Consider the following 17,232-nt stretch of genomic DNA (forward strand, 5'->3'; position numbering starts at 1 on the left):
ATGACTATTCTCTTTGCAAAGGAAACTTCTTAAATTTTCTTTAAATAGCAAAGCCACCAAAGGCTTGATAGGATTAAAATGCTATTTAAAGAGAGAATCTTCAGCAGCACATTTATTTTATAACACAAGATCATACCCACATCTATAATGCATATACCAGGAGATGTTCTATGTATGCAGACACGCATCTCTCTATGGATACATGTTTACCACCCGTTTCACTGAACACAAGATACCAAGGTTCATATGTATCACTGAGAAAAAATGCTGCCTATTTAGCTATAAAAATTCACCGTTTGTAGGATATATCCTGATTTCAGTGGTCATATATGTGAAAAGACCTATAAAGATGTCTCCTAAAATATATGAAATAGGGGCGGTTTAAATCAGTATCTATCTGGTAACAGGTATAAAAAGGGTCAAGGTCTTGAAACTAGTGAAGTGGAACATAGACATCAGGAAATGACCTCATTCGGAGTGGAAGCCAGTTTTTATATTAATATATATCATAATCATAATTAGTAGTCAGAAAATCAATTCTGAATGCCTTTAGCTTACGAGCTTCCATTGAGAACCTTCCTCTGGAGTAGAGGCTTGAACTAGGAAATGCCCTTCAGGTGGAGGAAGAAACACCAGCGCAGCACGTGCTGTTCACAAGACACTGTGCTGGGGCCCTGAGAGAAATGAAAATGAACTCCTTTTGGTGTTTGAACAAGGGCGCTTAAATCCTGGTGGAGGGTGGACCAGAAGGAAATTAGTAAACTATAGGAGAGAATGAAGTCAGCAGGGTGGGACTCACTTCCGCTTTAGTAGAGATCATAGAGATAGGGATGTGTGCTAGGGATTCTCAGAAGCTCAGGTGTGCATACCAGTGACCTGTGTGGGGCCTGGCCAGGTGAGACTCGTGTGGCCAGAGGTCATGGAAAGGAGGCGGGGCCGGTGGTCTGGGGTTCAAGGCCCAGGCTCCACTGCTGTTCTGTGTACACAGGTGGGAGCCTGGAATGTGTTTGAGAGAAATGTCCTGATGTGATGTGTGTTTCAGCTTTAGCGGAGTTCCCTGGGGCGGGGAGGAAAATCAGGAGAGTCTTGTAAAAAAGATCTGGGCAAGATGGGATGAAGGTTTAAAACCAGAACAGACCGGAGATGGAAGTGGAAGGCCAGATCAAGAGGTCTGAGCGGCAGGAAGCTGGGCAAGCGCTGAACATTTTAGCCTCCGCGATGGGGAGGATGCCGGTGAATGAGAGGGAACCTTCTCGTGTCGGATGTTCCTTCTTTCACCTGCTTCCCAGTGGCAGGTTCTTTTAAGGAGACTTTAAATACATTTGAAGGCCTCCTGATCTGCACTGTCTAGCTAGCGTGGTCCAGCCTGGTCCGTCTCTCCTCTTTCTTCCTCTTCGAGCATTCATAGGAAAACGAGGCCTCCATTCACTGGGTTCACTGGCACAAAGGTTACTGTGAGTCACGGTTAACCAGCGGTGGCCAGTGCCAGAACTGAGTAACCGCACTGGAATGTGGCCTGTGGCTACCGCTATTGCCGCAGGTCATTTAAATGACAACTCCCTCCCGGAATCCAGAATATCACCCATTGCCTTGGGGAGACCGAGGCTTTCCTGGGTCTGAGTCAGCAGGGCCGTCCGGAGCCCGGCTCCCCACTTTCCCAGGGAAGTGAGGGTGTTTGTCTGAAGCATGCTGTCTCCGTCTCAGAGGAACCGCTGCTGCTGGCTGAGCTCAAGCCCGGGCGTCCCCACCAGTTCGATTGGAAGTCGAGCTGCGAAACCTGGAGCGTGGCCTTCTCCCCAGATGGTTCGTGGTTCGCGTGGTCTCAAGGACACTGCATCGTCAAGCTGATCCCCTGGCCGCTGGAGGAGCACTTGTAAGTTCTGTCGTACCCAGACCCAGGGGAGCGAGGGAGTCCTCACGGTGGGGAACTTGAGAGTGCTTTCCCAGATTACTCCCTACCCTTTGTGGGTCTCCCTGCCCAGGAGCAGGAGAGAGGGAGTGGCTGAAAACCAGGAATTGATCATTGGGGTTTCTGGAGCCCCCTCACGTTTGGTATGTTGAAAATCAATCCAGTGGAGATGATGTTATCCGCACTGTCATTTTTTAACAGCTTTAGTGAGCTGTCATTTACCCCGCATACAATCTGCCCATCTAAAGAGTACAGTTCAGTGGCTTCCAGTAGATTGACGGAGTTGTGCAACCATCACCACTATCAATCTCAAAACCACTGTCCTTGCCCCAGAGAGAGCTCGCATCCCTTAGTTGTCGTCCTCCAGTCTCACTCTGTTCTCCAGCGCTGAGCAGCCGCTAATCCACTTTCTGTCTTTACACGTTTGCTTCTCCTGGACATCTCACATAAATTGAATTGTACACCGTGTAGTCTTTTCTGACTGCTTTCTCGCATTTAGGATTTTGTTTTCAGTTATCCGTGTTACAGCACGTATTCCTACTTCCTTTCCTTTTATTGCCAGATAATACTCCATAATGTGTGAGACGGCACGTTTTGTGTATAATCTGTCCATTGGTAGACACTTAGGTGGCTTTCCCTTTCTGGCTATTAGGAATGACGCTGCTGTGAACATTTATGTGTAGGTTTTGGCGTGGACGTATGCTTTCAGTGTTTCGCTGCATGAGAAACAGACTGTTGAGCAGGGGGCTGTAGCATTCTGCACTCCCACCAGCAGTGTGCTATTTCCCCATCCTCAACAACACTTGTTGTCTGTCTTTCTGATTGTGGCATAGCCGTCCTGGTGGGGCAGGAAGTGGCAACTCATTGTTTGGATTTGCATTTCCCCGATGGCTTCTGACGCCAAGCACCTTTACTTATGCTTTTTTTTTTTTTTCCTTATGCTTCTTGATCCATCGCAAATCTTCTTTGGAGAAATGTCCATACACATTCTTTGCCCGTTTTGCTTTGAGATGTTTATTTATTTTTGAGAGAGTGCAAGTCTGGGAGGGGCAGACAAAGGGGGACAGAGAATCTGAAGCGGGCTTTGTGCCGACAGCAGTGAGCCCGATGTGGGGCTCGAACTCATGACTCTGGGATCACGACTTGAGCTGAAGTCTGTTGCTCAACCGAGTGAGCCACCCAGGTGCCCCTGCCCATTTTTAAATTGGGTGTTTGGTTTTTTTGTGATGTTAACTAGTTTCTTTCTGTGGGGTTGGACAGGTCCCAGCATCCGAATGCTGTGAGCGCCTGGTCAAAGGGCCCAGCGTCTGCATTTTCTCATTTGTGGCAGGGCAGTTCCATGTCTGCCTTTATTTATTCAGCCAGTATTGTTGGAAATCTTTTTTGGCCTCACACCGAGCCAGGGTCTGAGAATCCTGAAAGAAACCCAGCAAGGCCCCTGCCCTTGAGGGTCTCATTTGTTTCGTATTAGGTGTTTCTTCACATCGCGCATTAGATTTAACGTTTAATGTTTCCTAAGTGGAGTCTGAAGCTCCTTGCCTTGATGACAGGCACCGCCGAAGAGAACTCGCTGAGACGGTCCTCTGCACGCTGCTGGGTTTGAGGGATGTCCATTTGGCTGTTTGGCAGGATGCATCAAGGACCTTGAAACTGTTCTCCGGCTACTGGGGATCTGGGATATGGGGTCATCTGTTTTTATTTACATACGCTGATTTTTGTCCCGGAGTTGGTTCTGTAGTAGTGACAAAACAGAAATCCCTTAAAATCCAGTGATGAGAGGATGGTGCAGGAACTTAACGGCATTGCTATAGGGTATTTTTGCAGCCATGAGAGATTTTTTTGCTTTAATCATGATACTCAGTTTCTTCTGTGTAATCAGTTTCATGAGAATGCCAAAGCCATTCTTTTTTCTTATTGAGCTCCTACTGTAAATGTAAGAGACTCAACTGTATATCCAGTCCGGTACGAATTTAGTCAGAAAAAGAATTTTTTAAAAAAGCATAAAAATGGAAACTTTTTCCAAAAATCACTCCTATCCAAACATCTGCATTACCACAGGTAAATATATCCTTCTAGTATGAACTTAGGAAAACGGAAATTGGAGTATTAATCCTTTTTGTGTCTCTGTTCTTTAAATATAACGAGAGAAATGTTATTGTTTAGTATGTTAAATGAGAAGTTACTTGTTTTAGGGAAAAATCACACATTGTGAAGAATAGTAACTTAGGATAATGCTTAATAATATAAGGAAGGCTTACTGAAAAAAGTAAGCTATAAAACCATATATGTAATATGGTCCCAAATTTGTCTTTAAAAAATGTGGGGGTGCCTGGGTGCCTCAGTCGGTTAAGCGGCCAACTTCGGCTCAGGTCGTGATCTCGCAGTTTGTGAGTTTGAGCCCCGTGTCGGGCTCTGTGCTGACAGCTCAGAGCCGGAGCTTGCTTTGGATTCCGTGTCTCCCTCTCCCTCTCTCTGTCCCTCCCCCACTTAAACTCTGTCTTTCTCTGTCAAAAATGAATAAATGTTAAAGAAAAAAAATTTTTTTAATGTATGTACATACACGTAAATAAAAAAACTGATCTGAAATGTTTACTCTGGTTAGAGTGGTGTTAGGATTATGGGTAATTTTTATTTTATTTGTCTCCCTTCCAAATTTTTCCCATAGTTCTCTATTATTTTTATAATTTAAAATAATTGATATTCTTAAAGTCCTTTAAAAGGGGAACTCTGAGGTCTTTATATTCTTGTTTGGATTGTTACACATTAAAAAAAATTAATAGCACCTTTGGTATTGAGCAAATAATCGATACTAACCAGAGAATTGTATTTTAATAATTTTAGAAATAAAGTTTTTAGAAGCTTAAATTGCAGTGAAGTTAAATTCCCCCTATGACCCTCCCTTGCCGCTAGCCATCCTCTCCCTATGCATGCACCACCTCCAACCCCCCCAACCCCCCCCCCCCCCCCGATGTAACTCAAGGGAGTTGATTCAGTGGCAAACTCCAAAGTCCAGGGGATCTGTCGAGTAGTAGGCTTGGATACCCAAGACTTAAGTTCTAGTTCTGCCCCAGATTTTGTGACCCCATGATAGAGGTCTTAGTATCTCTTTCTAAATTTTTTTTTAAACATTTTATTTATTATTTTTTTTTTAATTTTTTTTTTTAACGTTTATTTATTTTTGAGACAGAGAGAGACAGAGCATGAACGGGGGAGGGTCAGAGAGAGGGAGACACAGAATCTGAAACAGGCTCCAGGTTCTGAGCTGTCAGCACAGAGCCTGACGCGGGGCTCAAACTCACGGAACACGAGATCATGACCTGAGCCGAAGTCGGCCGCTTAACCGACTGAGCCACCCAGGTACCCTAACATTTTATTTATTATTAAGAGACAGAGAGAGACAGAGCATGAGCATGGGAGAGGCAGAGAGAGGAGGAGACACAGAATCCAAAGCAGGCTCCAGGCTCTGAGCTGTCAGCACAGAGCCTGACGTGGGGCTCAAACTCAGGAACTGTGAGATCATGACCTGGGCCAAAGTCGGTCGCGCAACCGACTAAGCCACCCAGGCACCCCGAGTGTCCAACTCTTAATTTCAGCTCAGGTCATGAGCCAAGGGTTGTAGGATATTGCCCCGTGTCGATCTCAGTGCTGACCATGGAGCCTGCTTAAGATTCCCTCCCTCTGGGGCGCCTGGGTGGCGCAGTCGGTTAAGCGTCCGACTTCAGCCAGGTCACGATCTCGCGGTCCGTGAGTTCGAGCCCCGCGTCGGGCTCTGGGCTGATGGCTCGGAGCCTGGAGCCTGTTTCCGATTCTGTGTCTCCCTCTCTCTCTGCCCCTCCCCGTTCATGCTCTGTCTCTCTCTGTCCCAAAAATAAATAAAAAACGTTGAAAAAAAAAATTAAAAAAAAAAAAAAAAAGATTCCCTCCCTCCCTCTGCCACTCACCCATGTGCACGTGCTCTCTTAAAAAAATTTTTTTTTGAATGATAAAGCTCTAAGCCAGGCCCAGTTTAGGACTTCTTAGCTCTGTTTCCTGTCTCCCCCATCCCTGAGGATACTTCCTCCTTGCTCCTGACTTTAGCGTCTGCCCATACCCAGGATTAAGCCCCCTTTTATTTACTCAGCAATTCATTCTTCTATCCTGGTCTTTTTCTCTTGTACCTCTCAAAATCTGACATATGCCGTATGTGTGCGTGTGTGTATGTATGTATGTATACATATATATGCGCACACACACATATATATACATACATACATGTGTATATATATAATTTTTTTTTCATTCTCTCTCAACTAAAATGTCAGGTCCTTGAGGGCATGGTTCCCTGCTGTACCACGGGACTCTAGAACAGGTCTGGCAGATGAATGGTCTCTCCCTGTCTTCAGCTCTCCTCCTCCATTCTTCTGAAACACAGGTCTGATTAGGTCCTGTAGCTGCTTACACAATTCCAGTGGGTGCTCACGGTAGTGGGATGAGAGTCGAACAACGCGGCCAGGCACTGACAGGGATGCACAGGAGGGTGCTTGCTCTCCACTGTGCGGCCCCCCGCCCTCAGTGTGCACCGATCACACCTCTCAACACCACTGTGTTCCTTCCTGTTCTCCACAGAAGACCCTGTCCCAAGCTCCTTTACGTGGAAAATCTATCCTCATTCTTTTTTTTTTTTTTTTTTTTATTTTGGGGACAGAGAGAGACAGAGCATGAACGGGGGAGGGGCAGAGAGAGAGGGAGACACAGAATCGGAAACAGGCTCCAGGCTCCGAGCCATCAGCCCAGAGCCTGACGCGGGGCTCGAACTCACGGACCGCGAGATCGTGACCTGGCTGAAGTCGGACGCTTAACCGACTGCGCCACCCAGGCGCCCCATCCTCATTCTTTTTTTAATGTAAAAAAAATTTTTTTAACGTTTTATTTATTATTGAGAGACAGAGAGAGACAGAGCATGAGCATGGGAGAGGCAGAGAGAGGAGGAGACACAGAATCTGAAGCAAGCTCCAGGCTCCGAGCTGCCAGCACAAAGCCTGAGGTGGGGCTCGAACACACAAACTGCGAGATCATGACCTGAGCCAAGTCGGACGCTTAACCAACTGAGCCATCCAGGTGCCCCAGTATCTCTTTCTAGAGAAAGTACATTAAAAAAAAAAGAGAGAGAAAGTAAATTTATGATACTTAAATGAATTAATCTGCAGCTATGCCTTGGGGCGCCTGGGTGGCTCAGTCAGTTAAGTGTCCGACTTCGGCTCAGGTCATGATCTCATGGTCCTGAGTTTGAGCCCTGGATCCCGCTTTGGATTCTATGTCTCCCTCTCTCTCTGACCCTCTCCTGTTCACACTCTGTTTTCCTCTCTCTCAAAAAATAAACATTTTTTTAAAAATGTGCAGATATGCCTTAATTCCTTTGGAATAAAATAGCTACTACAGATTATTCCTTAATTCAAAGGCAAAAGTTAGGATTCTATAAAAAAATAAATGGAACTTCGGTGGTTCCCGGGTGTCCTATAAAGCTTTCCCTGCGTCTTGCCTTTTCTGTGCTTCTTCCCTGGATGGCAGACTCAGGCCCCTGTGCCTGGGCCAGACAGGTCTACAAAGCGTGTGGGTTGAGCAGGGTCAGTCGAAAAGACATTATCATATTCAGATGTTTGTCAGGACGACAGGTTTTCAAACTGCATTGGCCATTGAGACCTGGGGTCAGCAGACTTTTACTGTGAAGGTGCAGATGTTAAATATTTTTGGCTTTGGGGGCCATACGGTCCGTCGAGACTACTCAGCTCTGCCGTTAACAGCGGAAGGCAGCCATTGATGGTATGTGAAGGAATGAATGTGGTGGTTTCCGATAAAACTTCGTCTCTGAAAACAGATTGCTGGCCTGGGCATAGTTTGCCAACCTCTGATTTCAGCTAATAGAGTTTTAGAGCTGGAGGAGCCTATGTTTGCCTCAATTCCATCCCCTCCCTTCTAATTTTACAGGTGAGCTTAGTGAAAATTTTGTAATAGATTTCAGCCACACACTTGGCAAAAATATGATTTACTTACAGCTTTGGGGGAACAAATCTAATACATAAAGACGTCCTGTTATGTACATGCTGAGTATGGGATTTTTCATGGAATGGAGTTCCAGCTTCCTCATCTCCATTTCCCCCAGTTTGGTATGCCCGGAGTATGGTCAGGGCCACCCAGAAAGGTAGGACTTAACACTTGCACTGATAAAGTATACTGCAGATGGGAAACTTTGATGTTGGGGGCTGAACCCCCGGGGCTGTCCAACTTCTCAAGCCCGTGAGGTGGTGTCTACTGGGGGGAATGGTGGGCGGGGCCTGCGTCTTCTGTGACTCATCTGGGCCTGTGTTTTACCGTCAAGTAGAAGGTAAAAGCGGGGGGTCCGGCCACGGGATCTTTGAGGTCAGTGCACTTCTGCACAATTCGGTGGGCTCTTTCTCTTCTTGATCACCTCACTGGTCGGTTCCTGTGCTGGACATACCGTCAGAGAGGTAAGCGAAAGAGCCTCACTGATTGGTTGGAACACAAAGCGAGTGAAGGTGGAAATCAGCGTGTACCAAGCAAACTGTGTTGGTCGGAAGAGGGTTTATTTTCCCGCTCCTTGGGGCTTTCTAAGCTCGAGATAAAGGGGCTCATCAGGCAGGGGAGTAGCAGATGGGTATTTCAAGTTCTAAGATCTGTCCTAGTTCCAAAGCTACGGCATGCCTTCTTCCTCATGGGAAACACTGAGTGCATCTTTCCTTCCGTGCACCAAACCCGAGAGAACTTTCTGAGGAAGCGTATGGCTCCCTGGGGCTTCTGTGATCTAGTTATCCCACAAGGCGGGTCACCCCGTTGCAGGGCTATCACAAATGGGATGAACCAAGGCTCATGAAGTCTCTGTTACATGGATTCTAAAAAGAAATGAAAAGTCATGCCAGAATTCACGGAAGGCCAATTTGTTTCTAGAACTTTAATGTCTCAGATACCCTAAAATGAGAAGTTGGTTGGTTGCCTTGGTGACAATTTTAGACTCATGAAGGGATCTCTGCTTCCTCCAGCATCCCTAAAGGGTTTGAAGCCAAAAGCCGGAGCAGCAAAAATGACACAAAAGGGCGAGGCAGCCCAAAGGAGAAGACTCTGGACTGTGGGCAGATTGTCTGGGGTTTGGCCTTCAGCCCGTGGCCTTCTCCACCCAGCAGGAAGCTCTGGGCACGCCACCATCCCCAGGTGCCAGACATCTCTTGCCTGATCCTCGCTACAGGACTCAATGATGGGCAGATCAAGATTTGGGAGGTGCAGACAGGTAGGTCATTTCTGCCCGCGACAGGGTCTGGGTGTGCATGTTCTCATCAGGGATCATGGGGGCCGCCAGGCCCCCAGCCGGCTGAGGGGTGTGGCTGTGACCAGCAGACCGGGCGCCTCCTCCTTCCCACTGACCGACTGCTCCTGCTCCCACGCCAGGGCTCCTGCTTTTGAATCTGTCCGGCCACCAAGATGTTGTGAGAGATCTAAGCTTCACGCCCAGCGGCAGTTTGATTTTGGTGTCAGCATCTCGGGATAAGACTCTTCGCATCTGGGACCTGAACAGACATGGTATGGAGGTGATGGCACCACCGAGCGGCTCCGCAGATAACCATATTTGCCCCTTTCTCCACGTGACCCATGTCACCTTTATCTAGAACAGTGTTTCGCAACCAGTTTTCCTAAGGGGTCTTTTAAGACATTTTTTCCTAACCTTCCTCATCCCCATGAGATACTAGTATTGAGAATATACCATTTACTTAGGCACTGAGTGCGTATCTGTGCACATAAAAAAAGTAAGACTCCACCCCTATTGGAAATACATGATAGAGCATAGGTTTTCTCAACCACGGCATCGTTGACATTTTGGGCACAGTAATTCTTTCGTTTTTGTTTTTTTTTTAATGTTTATTTTTGAGAGAGAGAGAGAGAGAGAGCGCACAAGCAGGAGAGGGGCAGAGAGGAAGAGAGAGAGGGAGACACAGAATCCAAAGCAGGCTGCAGGCTCTAGGCTCTGAGCGGTCAGCACAGAGCCTGACTTAGGGCTCGAACCCATGAACTGCGAGATCGTGACCTGAGCCTAAGTTGGACGCTTAACTGACTTAGCCACCCTGGCGCCCCTGTGCATGATAATTCTTTGTTCCAGGCCGTCCCATGCGTTCTGGGAGTTGAGCAGCACCCCTGACCCCTGCCCATTAGATACCAGGTGCACCTTTTCTTGTTCTGACAACCAAAATGTGTCCAGACACCACGCCCTGTCCATGTGAAGGGCAGAGTCTCCCCAGGTTAGGAACCACAGATCTAGAAGTCCTCCGTGTGGGATACTTCCTGTCAGAAATCATGTTTCTCTGTGAAGCGGAATCTTTGCCTAGAAGAAATCTCTTAGACTTGAGAGGGTCAACTTTCGTGGAATTTTGCTGTGAGCAGAACCGCATACAGGGGTGGCCAGCAAAGAATTCCATACATCTCCAGTATTGAGCTTTAACTGGAAAGGTGACATAGGGAAGGGGAATTTATCTCCAGGCCACTTCTTCCCCACGGGGGCAGGGACTCGGGGGCTGGAGGGAGGAAATGGCGACGTGGACAGTTGATGAAGAGGGCGTTCATCCCTGATAACGCAGAGGGACCGGTATTCCTGCCTCAGCCGTGACGGGGCCAGCTCCCCACAACCATGAGCTACTCCTGCCCTCTTAGAAACAAGCCTGCTGGGGGCGCCTCGGTGGCTCAGTCTGTTGAGCGTCCGACTTCAGCTCAGGTCATGATCTCGCGGTCTGTGAGTTCGAGCCCCGCGGAGCTTGTTTCAGATTCTGTGTCTCCCTCTCTCTTTGCCCCTCCCCTGCTCATGCTCTGTCTCTCTCTCTCTGTCAAAAATAAATAAAAACATTAAAGAAAAGAAACGAGCCCACTGACTTGTCAAACAGCCAAGGAGGTGCTTGTGGTGTCCTTATCCAGGGGCATCTGGTCACCAAGAGAACTCTGGCAGTTTCTGCCCTTGGCTGTGGCACGTGAAGTCCTATGATAGGTCTGCTGCCTGGGAAGGCTTCTTCCTCCAAGGTGGCGCCATTTTTAATGCATCCTGAGGCAGCTTGTTGCCACCATGTAAGGAAGGTTCTTGAAGCGACTTGAAAGTCTTTCGGTGGTTAGGGGCTCCTGGGTGGCTTTGTGGGTTGAGCATCCGACTTCGGTTCAGGTCATGATCTCGCGGTTTGTGAGTTCGAGCCCCGCCTCGGGCTCTGTGCTCAGAGCCTGGAGCCTGCTTCGGATTATGTGTCTCCGTCTCTTTCTCTGCCCCTCCCCTGCTCACATTCTGTCTCTCTCTCTCTCAAAAATAAAAAAATTAGAAAAAAAATTTCTTTTAAATAATAAAACCTTTCAGTGGTTGGGAAGGCAGGACTAGCTGAAGGGGACTGGGAGCAGGCCAGTGCACTAGGGCATTCCCAGGAGGGGAGGGGATGAAGTCGTGTTCCCAGGTCCTGGGCCTGGCCCTACCCTTCTGCCTGAATTTGTTCAACACTCACAGCCACCCTGGGGATAGGTGCTGCTCTGATATGATAGCTGAAGAAACCATGACTTACCTAAAAAAAAAAAATTATATGGACCCACATACATATATGTAAACTCTTCAATGCATGACTCTCTGTGTTCATGTAAACTTTTTCCCCCCTTTTTCCCCTTTCAAACCCGAGTTTGTCTTGGTACCTCCTCCTACCCCGTCTCTTTCCCCATCTCATCCTCCCCTCCCATTGCATCCTTCCCTGTATTCCCCCGGCAACCTCCTGGCCCATGCTCGCAGCCTTCCGCATTCCCCTGTATACTTACTTGCATATTCCTGCTTGGAATCAGGGGTCAGTTATGGATTTGGGAGTCATCGTTCCACAAAAAGATTCATGTTATTCGCATATTTTCTGCAAATAGTACTCCATGGAAATTCTAATTTTTTTTCTTAATGTTTATTTGTCTTTGAGAGAGAAACAGAGCGTGAGCAGGGGAGGGGTAGAGGGAGAGGGACACACAGAATCCGAAGCAGGCTTCAGGCCCTGAGCTGCCAGCACGGAGCCCGACATGGGGCTCGACTTCATGAACCGTAAGGTCATGTGACCTGAGCCGAAGTCAGACGCTCAGACGCTCAACTGACTGAGCCACCCAGGTGCCCCTTCCGTGGAAATTCTAGGTCCCTAATGCCATCTGAATTAACGGGGTAGATGTATTCCATATATTTACCCATTCTCTTATGCTTATGGATGGACATTTTAGTTTTTCCCCAAAACAGAACTGGAGAGGTTATGTAAGTGGCCCTTATGTGCTGAGGAAACCGTGGAGTCAGGGTTCAGACCCAAGTTCGCCTGACAGCAGAGCACGTGGCCCTCATTACTCTGCACCGTTGCTCATCCAGACACTCTGGGGAGGGTGAGAGAGCAGGAGAGGGGGAAGCCATTACAGAGTGTAAATGACAGAAGTACAGATAAGACAGTCTCAAATTTGGGAGGATGCTTCAAAGTTCTAGAGGTGGTTGAGGGACCTAAAAAGAATGTTCTCTCATGTCAAAGGGATCTGTCAGATCTGATCTATGTATAGCCTTTCCCCCATTGATCTGGTGGGTTTTGGTGAAACAGAAAGTAGTGATTTCCTCGGGGATCAGAATATCGTATGAATCGATTTCAGCGTTTAATGACAAATCCTGTCTTCTTCCTCTGCGTGAAAAAAGTGGGCCTTTGGGCTCAGCTGACAGAGAACCAGATGGGTGTACTGGGCAGGTGGGTGACCACCAGCTCTCCGGTCTTCTGACTTTGTGGTTTCGGGAACTGGCTCACCATTCGCTCCTTTTCTGTGCCAGGTAAACAGATCCAGGTGTTATCGGGCCACCTGCAGTGGGTTTACTGCTGCTCTGTCTCCCCGGACTGCAGCATGCTATGCTCTGCAGCTGGAGAGAAGTCGGTAAGTCTCAAACGTTGGGTACCATTTTCTCTGCCGCCTGAGTTCTGCGAGACCTGGAGGTCTGAATGGGCCTCGCGTGAGAGGGAAAGTAGGCCCAGTGCCTCAAGATTCATGTGCAGACCACCCCCGACAGAAGGCGTGCTTGTGGGCCGTGACCTCCTCTTGCACACCTCTCTTCTGATACGCACTTTGACACAAACCAGAAGAGAGGAGATGTTTGAAGTGGGTGGTTGCTCTCACCACTGGATGAGGGCTGTCTGCCTTCACAAAATGGTAAAGGTGTGCTTTTTAAATTTCTTTCCCCTCCCCAGAGTCTTAAGAATTTAAAAGTTGCAGCCCATGTATGGGTCTAATTTCCTTTGAACCATTTAACTTGAATCTACAGAATTGGGAATGCCATTTCAAATCAGAATGGACGGTTACGTGTGGAACTTTGTCCTGAAATCCTGTCCGTTATTTCAGAAAGTATTAGAAACCCAAGAACAGTTTGGGAACGGTTTGTTTGAAGTTTAGATCTGTATTGAGCCCTTTGCTATGATCAACCAAAGGTTAAGAGTTCACTATATGGTACAGCCCAGGTGGTTGGTTAATCATTCGTTTGGGGTTTGGAACTACGTGAAACCGAGTTTTCTTAAAGGGAAGAGAATAAAATCCCGTTTTTAACGATTAAAGGTTTAAAGTGATGAACTGTGTCAGACGTACGCACGATCGTGGGGCAGATTTCCACCATTCTGTGAACTCGTGGTGTAAAATGGCTCGACAGGGTACGATCGCTTTGTTGGGAGCCCTGGTGTTCACCTCGGACCCTGCTGTTGGGTTTTAAGTGAAAGGACAAGATAATTCTTGGCTTAGGTCTGCATTAGCATATACTGTGATCTTGCAGACAGGGTTCAGAAGCAGAACTCAGAGAACATTTAGCTGGTGGTCTTCCTGAGCTTGGCTGGGTTTATTCTCCCTTACAGTAAGCTCCTCGAACGTGTACGTTGGTTGAGTGCCTCCAGAATTCAGACCTGTTTCTTTACTTAGACCTTTATGATGCGTTCTGGAAGAGCTGTACAAAGCGGGAGTGGAGAGCTTGGCTTCACCTGGCCACGGGGCCTGACGTGGGCATTGCTGTGTCGCCCGCTCACCGTTCACATTCTAAGCAGTTTGCTGCCACCCCTGACCGGGCACCTATTCCTTTCCACAGGTCTTTCTGTGGAGCATGCGGTCCTACACGTTAATCCGGAAGCTAGAGGGCCACCAAAGCAGTGTTGTCTCTTGTGACTTCTCACCTGACTCCGCCTTGCTCGTCACGGCTTCTTACGATACCAACGTGATCATGTGGGACCCCTATACTGGCGAGAGGCTGAGGTCACTCCAGTAAGGACGGACTCCCTGCCTAGGACTTTCTTTGGCGGGGGGGGGGGGGGGTGACTGATGAGAAAGCTGCCTTGGGTTAGGCACGTCCCTCGCAGAGTCCAGGGCATGGGAGGGGACAGTCTGGGTAAAAGGCACAGTGGGTTCGGTGTTTCTCAGGCGTTGGCTTGCAGGGGCACCTCGCCGTCAGTTACATTCTCAAATTAGACCCGAGGGCTTCAGGGCTCCTGATACAGGAGGCGGTGTGTACTCTGGATTCAGCGTTAACGAAACCTCAAAATGACTCTTTCTTTCCATTTACTAATAACTGTAGTAGCAAATTCAGAACAGTCTTCTTACTGAAACTGGTATTTCCAAAATGAATTTTCATGTTCTCACAAACTTGGTCTTTTTCTCTTTGTCTCTGTTGTTTTCTGAAGCAAATAATAGGCCGTCCTATAATTATCATGTATCTTAACCTAAAAAAGGCTTTCAGTTTGTACTGTGGTATTAAAGTGAGGGCTGACCTACTTTGCATAAGGAAATCAGCGCAGGGAGCGCGACTAACCCTTCAGCCCCTTCCACAAGACACCTGGAGCCTTAGGAAAGGCGCTTTTTCCCCCCAGTCTGCTTATCCTGAGGTTTTCCAGATGGGGTACAAGACGGGTCTTGAGCCTTTCCTAGTCGCACCATTTTGGCCTCCTGCCTGGGAAAGAAGATGAAGGGTGGAGAGTGGCCCATCACTCCAGGCCTGTCATCCTGTTCCTTTCTCCTCAGCCACACCCAGCTTGACCCCCCCATGGACGACAGCGATGTCCACATTAGCTCCCTGAGGTCCGTGTGCTTCTCTCCCGAAGGCTTGTACCTCGCCACGGTGGCGGATGACAGGTAACGAAGAGACACCTCTGTACGGGGCCTCGGAGCAAGTCCCCGCAAGTAATTGTAGCATTACCCTCTGGCCTGGCCTCAGGTCTGCTGATGCGCAAACGTGTCTTTTCTCTCTCCGTCCAGACTCCTCAGGATCTGGGCCCTGGAACTGAAAACTCCAATCGCATTTGCTCCTATGACCAATGGTCTTTGCTGCACATTTTTTCCACATGGTGGAGTTATTGCCACAGGGTATGTATCTGATAGCTGAACAGATGGGTAGCAGTTTCTGCTGAGTGTACTATGCAGCTTTTTAAGGTAAGAAAGCCTCTAGAATTTTCTTGCCTACGGTGAAGCCTTTAAAGAAATCCAAGAGGACACAAAATTCTAATATTCTATCCTGCCAATACAGGTTATCATTTACTCTTAATGTTCAATCTAAATGTAATTAAAGAGCTGTGATTCATGCCACTTAATGGGCCAAGTTCACAAGGAAGCAGAAATTGAGACGATGCAGAAATTTATATGGGAAACCATTTAGGGCAGAGACCACCTTACAGGGAACGTCCATAATTCAGGAGGTGGCGCTCTTCCCTCCGTTACATTTGAACTCACGGTGTGATCCAGAAGGGCTGTGCTCCCAGATAGCCCTTTGGTACCCCACCTTTGGTACCAAAGGTACCCCTTTGGTAGCCCACCTTTGGTACCAAAGGTGTCTTGAGTTCCTCTCATCCTCCCCGCAGCCTTAATTATTCAGCATTACAGCCTTCACATCGATTCCAACCATCAGGGTTGCACTTAAGCGTTGCAGTTCACTCTCTGGGTGTCTCCTGCCGATGCAAGTCAGAGGAGGAACGTGAATACTCGTCACAGTGAAAACATGTATTTCTGAGGTCGGCCTTAAAGCGTCCGTCTCTGTTTTGTTTCAGGACAAGAGATGGCCACGTCCAGTTCTGGACAGCTCCGAGGGTCCTGTCCTCACTGAAGCACTTATGCCGGAAAGCCCTTCGAAGTTTCCTAACCACCTACCAAGTGCTAGCACTGCCGATCCCCAAGAAAATGAAAGAGTTCCTCACATACAGGACTTTTTAAGCCACACCCCATAGTCTTATACTTGTTTTCTTGGTAGCAGGATAAACCTCCCTGGCAGGGGAGCAGCTGGAACCAGGGGCCAGTCGTCAGGTCTTGGCTCCGAAGATCATTTCTTTTTGGGACTGTGAACAGAATGTAGCGAAACCAGATACCAGTGGACTAGTCACCAGGGATTTTCTCCGTGACATGGGGAGGTCAGTCACAGAGGGGGACTCCAGCTCCGCGACAGCTGAGTCTTCCCTTAAATCCTGAGTCCGCTTACAGACGGCAGTGCCCAACACCTTTTAAAGTCATGGTTTTGATTCAAGCGCAGTTACTCATGTTGATTCGGTAACAAGGGTCAGCAGGCCTCAGGAGCCTCTGTGTCGGGGCGGAGTTGGGTCCCTCGACTGGCAAGCGTGGCTTCTGCCCCGTACTTAAGCGTTGTCGTGTTTCACACACAGTGGTGACACTGTTCTGAAGTTCTCTCCTGCTGTGTCAGAGTGGCTTTGATATTGGCAGGTGCCGTCCTTCCTCTGGCTCCCCTCTGACCGGCAGGACAAAGTTTTCACGGAGCCGTGTGCCGTGAGGTATTGACTAAATTGCAGCTGACTCAGAGGCCGTGCTCCCGACTGATACACTATAAATGGCTTTTTTTTTTTTTTTTTTTTTTTTTAATAAACAGTGGTGTGCATGTGCAGGCGATGACAGATGTGTATGTCCGGTCCCACACAGATGTCCCCCTAAACTGCATGACTGTTCAGATGGCCACCGCGTTGCAGGTGTTTGCCATTTGTAGCATATTTATTTGTATTTTCTCAGCAGATGTTAAGGTACAACTGTGTTTCCCTCCACGGTATCTAAAAACCATAGTTGTTAAGCCGACCAGTTGTGAAGATGTCTCTTCTTGATTGTGTAGAGAATTGGTGTGGCCGCCCCTTCGGCTGATTCTCGTGTACGCGGTCTGCCTCTGCTGCGTCACCTCATCGGACTCCTCAGCCGGTGTCACCTCCGCCCCTTCACAGAAATAGCTCCTTGAAAGTACTGTTCTCCTTCCTTCAGTGGCATGTCATTATCTGATCAAGACACCTCATTCCAATGAAATCTGCCTTTGG

The 17,232-nt window shown here is 48.0% G+C and overlaps 1 protein-coding gene across 1 annotated transcript; it reads left to right on the plus strand.

Moving 5' to 3' along the window:
- The first annotated feature begins 1,795 nt into the window (after positions 1-1,795).
- Positions 1,796-17,002, plus strand: WSB2 (WD repeat and SOCS box containing 2). The gene is made up of 9 exons (XM_049619890.1): positions 1,796-1,873; positions 7,942-8,087; positions 8,944-9,188; positions 9,347-9,478; positions 12,741-12,841; positions 14,031-14,203; positions 14,957-15,067; positions 15,191-15,298; positions 15,976-17,002. The coding sequence occupies exons 2-9, from the start codon at positions 7,981-7,983 to the stop codon at positions 16,136-16,138; spliced, it is 1,140 nt and encodes a 379-aa protein (XP_049475847.1). The 5' UTR covers positions 1,796-1,873; positions 7,942-7,980; the 3' UTR covers positions 16,139-17,002.
- The last annotated feature ends 230 nt before the right edge of the window (positions 17,003-17,232 follow it).

This window comes from Panthera uncia (assembly GCF_023721935.1).
Source record: "Panthera uncia isolate 11264 chromosome D3 unlocalized genomic scaffold, Puncia_PCG_1.0 HiC_scaffold_8, whole genome shotgun sequence".
NCBI classification, from domain to species: domain Eukaryota; kingdom Metazoa; phylum Chordata; class Mammalia; order Carnivora; family Felidae; genus Panthera; species Panthera uncia.